Source organism: Leuresthes tenuis, unplaced genomic scaffold (assembly GCF_036924035.1).
Source record: "Leuresthes tenuis unplaced genomic scaffold, fLeuTen1.0.hap1 SCAF_6, whole genome shotgun sequence".
In the NCBI taxonomy this organism is placed as follows: Eukaryota; Metazoa; Chordata; class Actinopteri; order Atheriniformes; family Atherinopsidae; genus Leuresthes; species Leuresthes tenuis.
This window is the reverse complement of record NW_027325360.1, coordinates 24,807,390-24,813,389: the sequence shown is the minus strand read 5'-3', so window position 1 is coordinate 24,813,389 and position 6,000 is coordinate 24,807,390. Positions and strand designations below refer to the sequence as shown.

General features: G+C 40.4%; 1 protein-coding gene across 1 annotated transcript; it reads left to right on the top strand.

The window, feature by feature from the left end:
* Positions 1-797: 797 nt before the first annotated feature.
* Positions 798-4,822, top strand: vsig8b (V-set and immunoglobulin domain containing 8b). Its single transcript, XM_072388398.1, has 8 exons — positions 798-911; positions 1,172-1,257; positions 2,931-3,091; positions 3,246-3,444; positions 3,665-3,817; positions 3,918-4,040; positions 4,232-4,370; positions 4,471-4,822. The coding sequence occupies exons 2-8, from the start codon at positions 1,179-1,181 to the stop codon at positions 4,691-4,693; spliced, it is 1,077 nt and encodes a 358-aa protein (XP_072244499.1). The 5' UTR covers positions 798-911; positions 1,172-1,178; the 3' UTR covers positions 4,694-4,822.
* Positions 4,823-6,000: the final 1,178 nt, after the last annotated feature.

Sequence of the window (6,000 nt, the reverse complement as noted above, 5' to 3'; positions counted from 1 at the left end):
CCTCGCGCTCCATATTAGCTTATTGGTGGTGTTGTTTTATTCTTTCCTTACTTTTCGCGGGTTTTGTTTTGTTGTTGAGTCTGGCGCTAAAGTGACAAGACTATCGCAGACGGTTGCGTCATATCAGTCCCTGTCAAGGTCCCTGACTCACGTGAATGCAAAATGAAACAGTTCCCCTGGGGAAGGGCAGCTCTTCTGACGAAATTTGAGGTGGACAGTTCTTAGAACTGCATTCTTAGAACGTCTTTGTCCGAATGCCGCGATAGTGCGATGTCTGTCTGTGAGCAACAAATACCACATGTGTATTCTTGTGGGTGTGTCTGGAGGGCATGTAAATGGGGTTGAAAGAAATTTTTGACATTTTGTGGGTCCCCACAGATGTAGTTATGCTGCTGTCCTTTTACCTTAATGACAGACTTGTTTAATAAAAAGCAATCTTAACAAATCATCTACACCACCCTAAACCCTTAATACAACATACGAAGCCCTAGAAATAGGGTAACTATACTAAGCTAGGTGCCTCACTTTGTCCCCCCAGTGTGTCTGGCAGAGGTAGTTATGCATTGTGTCAATCAAGATACAACATCAACACAAAAAGCAACACAGTAACCTATTTGTTAGACTCTATCTGTCTTGTATTGACTAAACTCAACACAGATAGGTAATCATTAATCTCAGTCAACAGAAGAGTTTTTAAACTTCAAACATAAAGCAAAACTAATCTGAAAGAGGGTTGACATGTTTCCAGTGTGGGGAGTGGCCAACATATGCACTATGAACTGAGAGGGTGTGGCCATAGTTACTGCTGCTGAGTTTCACCTGAGAGCAAAATAAATAAGCCTTCCTGGTACTGAGACACTACAAGGCCTTGTTGAACACAATTATACTTTGGACTATTTCTTCTCTACAAGGTAAATCACAAGATGCTATTCTACTTTTATTTTCTCTTTCTGTCATTACTGATAAACAGATGTCGAATTTCCTGGTAGCGTGGACTGACAGGCACTGTTTGTCTTCAGCTAAATAATCATTAATTCTAGACCTCACTTACACAATGAATATGGTTATTGTATAGTTCTGAGGTGCTTGTTAAAAAATATGCTCTGAGTGATAAACCGTGACGGAGAAGACATTTTTGGAAAATTATTCTTAAAGTTTAATATGTTTTCAGGGATATAATGGAATCTGGATTCACAAGCGTGTGTCAGAGATTGGCTGTGCTGTTACTGTTTCTGATAACAACTCAGCTGAAAACAGGTGAGTCTCATCTTATATCCCCAGAGTGTTGTTTTTATTTCTTGTTGTTTTAGATAAGTAAGGCCACCACAATTATTGCAGTGTAAGATTCCACTTTTTGTTTCTTTTCTCCATATATTTACTGCCCCAGTTTTCAGTGAACACTATAAAAGCAGATGATGATGTGTACACGGTAAATTATCTCTCACTGAACAAGTGTTTTCTGGAGGTTTGATATGTGACTAACGCAATATTCCTGATGAGCTCACTGATGAATCGCATTCCTGACATTCAGTGAACCATATACAGACATACGATGTGGGTGTCTGACAAGTACCCTGCATAACATTCATACCTCTTTTTCGCCGTTGCCAAGTGTCAGACTGCTGTGTGCATTCACAGTGTATAACCCCGAGAGACTTTATTGTCCCTAGGAGAAAAATTAGTCCTGGGATCCTTTCCAAGCTTCTATTTTTAAACACAAACAATATAAAAGCAGAGGTAAATGAAATCAAATGCTTGCAGCAAGTGAACACTGAGCATCACATGTACAACATATTAAGGGTTTCTCAAAAATCTCTGGGACACATTTCACTGTCTCATCAAAACGTTAACTGCTTATTTAACTACTACTCAAGTTTAAATGCAAGCTCCCAGTAGATGGCTTTGTATCCAAACCAGTGAAGAAGTGCACAGGATTTGAATACTTACACCTGTTTATATCAAGCTTGGTGACTGAGCTCACGGGCAAGCCTATTTGCCTTTAAAAAAAAAAACACATCTTCATTACAACAGGAATTTTGCCTTTGGGGGCTTTCACAGAATAAACATTTGAATGACTAATGTCAGCTTCTTTTTTTTTTTCCTAGTCTCATTTCATCACATCTGCTATTTACATGCTTTTATAAATACCCCTGAGATGCTTTGTTGTAATGGCACTGAAGTGCTTTCAGAGTTTTATACAGGATTTAATAATGAGCGGCATCAGAAGCAAGTCTGATTCATGCTCCATTTAGATATTTAGTTCAGGTTAAAGATCTAAAATGGGAAAATGGTGAGAAGACTTTTCAAAGAGCTGAACTCCACCAAGATAAATCACTTGGATTGTTGAAACGTGTTATCGCTCCAAAACAATCGGCACTGAATTCTTTCTACATACGTCATGCCTATCAGTAATAATCAAAATCCCTGGCCATAAACAGTGAGTCAGTGGGGTGTGTGTCAGCTCAGAGATGTACATTTGTCATGTTTGCTCATCCTTTCACTTTTTATCATCATTTACCAATATATTTCTCACAGTTAATGAGCCTCCAGAATAAAAGTAAAATCAGAAGAAAATATATTGCATCCCCTTTTTATGTATTTTTTTTTGTGTGTTCCAGCTCTAAACCTCAAATTTTCAGTTTAACTTAGGAGGCCAATTAGTCTCACATCAGCACTCCTCAACCCTGAGCCTGCGATACAAGCACAGGCCCAGAGCCTGAATGTCATTAGCTGGGAGGGATATTAATGCATTTCAGAGTGAAAGTAGTTCCTCTGTCTTCTTCTGTTTGTCCCTTATTGCCAGGGCAGATACACCCTGTGTTTAATGGCCATGAAAATTAGAGTGAGGAAGAAGTGTATTTTGTGAATAAGATTAATCTGACAGGATGTTTCAACTTATTTATTTATCTTGGAACTCCTTCATGTGACAGAGGCAATGCAGATAACATCCTCAGGGCCACAGACCATTCAAAAGGCCCAAGGAGAAACAGTGACCCTGGGATGTACATACACACCAGACTCACAAGACACAGGCGAGCTGGATATTGAGTGGTCCAATGTAAGCCCAGACATGACACAGAAAGATACACTGGTAAGTTGTATGCATATTTGCCAACAGAGAGACTCAGACTCAAAGACTTTTTGGAAGGGGGGGGGGGGTAGACAGATTACTTGTACATGCATTAATCATTTCCTTTGTGGGAAAACCTGAACTGTTTTAACTCATTGTGAACATTCCGTCTCAGATCTTATCATATGCAGGAGGCCAGACGCACCAGTACAGCCAAGACCTCACTAATAGGATCAAATATATAGGAGACCCGAAGCTGGGCGATGCTTCCATCTCTGTCTCCAATGTGAAGACTTCAGACACTGGCACCTACCAGTGTAAAGTCAAAAAGTCGCCGGGTGTGGACATGAGAAAAGTCACTCTGGTAGTGATGGGTGAGGAGGAATTCCTTTTCTACTGGTTTTACCTGTTCATCCTCCCTGCCTTCTTCTTTTAAGTGTTGCTCTCATTCAAATGGAATGTGATGGCTCTTCCCTTCTATGTCTGCTGAAACAAGGATCTTTACCTTAGACACATTTGAGCCTCCTGAATGAATGAATGAATCAGATATATGGTATAGCCATTTATGTGTTCAGTTATTTTTTCTTTCATTAGCTCCGCCATCAGTGCCAAAGTGTTGGGTTGAAGGTAGCGAGGAGAAAGGTGGCTCAGTCTCCCTCCGGTGTAAATCCTACAAGGGAACTATTCCTCTTAGTTATGTTTGGAGAAGAGAGAGTGGAGGTGCAATGCCATCTATTGCAACCCAAGGTAAGAAACCCAATATAAAAAGACCTGCATATAGTTTTGTTTTTATTGTAAAAAACTATGTTTGCTGATTTATTTATTTATTTTCTTCTCTTTCAAAAAGACTCAGAGACTGGCGAGCTCTTGATCATGAACCATACAGACAGCAACACTGGAACATATGTTTGTGAAGCAAAAAATTCCGTTGGCAAGGCACAGTGCAAATATTCACTGCATGCATACAACCGTAAGTCTATTATATAATTTAACTATCAAGAACTCTAAAAACACAGATAAACTCAAGGTTTTGCTTTTTCTGCAATATTCAGGCAAAACTCCAAAATCTTATGGAAGCCTCTGGTTGTTGCTGGAATTTATTATTTGATGCAAGGCGAATTGCCCTTGTTTGATGCCTGTGCACTATGTCCTCTCTTTCAGCTACCGATAAAGTGGGTGTCATAGTTGGTGCAGTGATAGGTGCTCTGCTGCTGCTGCTCCTCCTCCTGCTTCTCATCTGGCTTCTGGTCTGCTGCTGCAACAAGAAGCGTTACCAGAAGGAGGTAGCAAATGAAATCAGGTATTTGCATCAGAGATGAAAACTCTGGGGGGGGGGGTTAAAATATAATCTCTGATCACAGCATCATGTACTTGAAACCTGTTTTACCTTGTTTCCTCAGGGAGGATGTACAGGCCCCAGAGAGCAGACCCTCCAGCAGACACTCCAGTTTCCACACAGCGGTGGAATACCGCACTCACCACAGGGTGCAGTATAACTCCGTGCCAAATCCCCAGCCGAGTGTCAGTGAAACTGGCCAAATCTATACAGGCGGCAGTAACGGACCTGCAGGGGACAGACTTGCTTCCCTCAGATATGACCATAGATACGGATACCCCGTTTAACTACAAGCATGAAGCTCCACATTCAAAGTTTTAACTTTTAAAACCTTGTGAAGAACATTTTGAGCAAAGTGCCTAAGTGACTTAAGGTGCAGTACTATTCAAATAAAGAACAATGGGAGGGCTGGTTTAGCAAGGACTGTCCGACTATCATGACACACTGTGGCACATCACTGCTATTGTAAACAAACTGTATGTATTATACCAAAATTATTTTTATGGTGGTTTTTTTTCTTAAGATATGAGTCATTTTAATACTTTTGTTATTTAAGGATGTATAAAATAAAACATTTTAACTGATAAGTCTGTGAGGATTCTAATTTCAGGCACACTCAAGCACATTTTTATTGCTCGATAACACCAAGGCGGACAAGTCAAACGGCCTAATTAGAAAAGTGAATTAATGGAGAAGACTTGGGGAAAACTAAAGCTAGGTTTAAACTCTGACCTCGGTGCATAAACGTGGTGCAAGAAACACCAGAGATCGACATGGATTACTGTAAATCAAAACATGGAGGCTCGTGAGTCAGAGTATTTGAAGGAAAATAATTTTGTTGGGCCCATGGTTGTCTTCTCTGCCTCTGCCCTCTGGAAGTAATGTTTCTTTGGCAGAAAAAAGAGCTGCATAATTGCCTTTTTGTGTTGTGTGCTTCTCCAATGTTTTGCAAAGCGGGTACTGGTTATTAGTCTGACTGTGAACAGTTGAGGCAGTAACCTGTAGATGACACTTTCAGCAGGCAGAGTCAGCACTGTGCCTGTGGCCCCACCCCTTGATAAAAACACCCTGTGATGCCCTGATCTCATCTTCAAAAGGTGTGTGTTGAATTAATAAAAGCAGCTAGAAGTAATGCGGGTTGGGGGCCTGTCAGCAAAAAAATAAAAAATCTTCCCCATGTCCCCTCAAGGGCATGGGTCATCCTGTACTAATCTATTGCAGCATTCTTATTTGTACTCCCACCCTCTCACCCCAACCCACCCCAGACACACACACACACACACACACACATAGCCTACAGTGAGCTTCTGCAGTGTTTGTCTTTGTTACCATTTTTGCTTCACTTGAAGACAGATTGACCCTTGGAGGATCTTCATCTTTTTGTTTGCTTGAATTAAATGTTTCAACGAGTGCACATCCATCAAGCCTTTTTCTGTGCACAAATTAGCCCACCCTTTGATAGTCATGCTGGTAAACAGATACAATAATTTATCTCAATTACAATTCTTGCAATCTCATTCAAAAAACATATAAAGAAGAAGTTCCTTACAGACCAGAACCTTTATCAGAGTTGGCATAGTAATTATTCAAATAA

Excerpts from the sequence above, each read along its gene's own strand:
- vsig8b (XM_072388398.1), top strand. The coding sequence starts at position 1,179 with ATGGAATCTGGATTCACAAGCGTGTGTCAGAGATTGGCTGTGCTGTTA. Across the intron at positions 3,445-3,664 it reads AGTCACTCTGGTAGTGATGG|CTCCGCCATCAGTGCCAAAG; the intron begins GTGAGGAGGAAT and ends TTCTTTCATTAG. Across the intron at positions 4,041-4,231 it reads TTCACTGCATGCATACAACC|CTACCGATAAAGTGGGTGTC; the intron begins GTAAGTCTATTA and ends CCTCTCTTTCAG.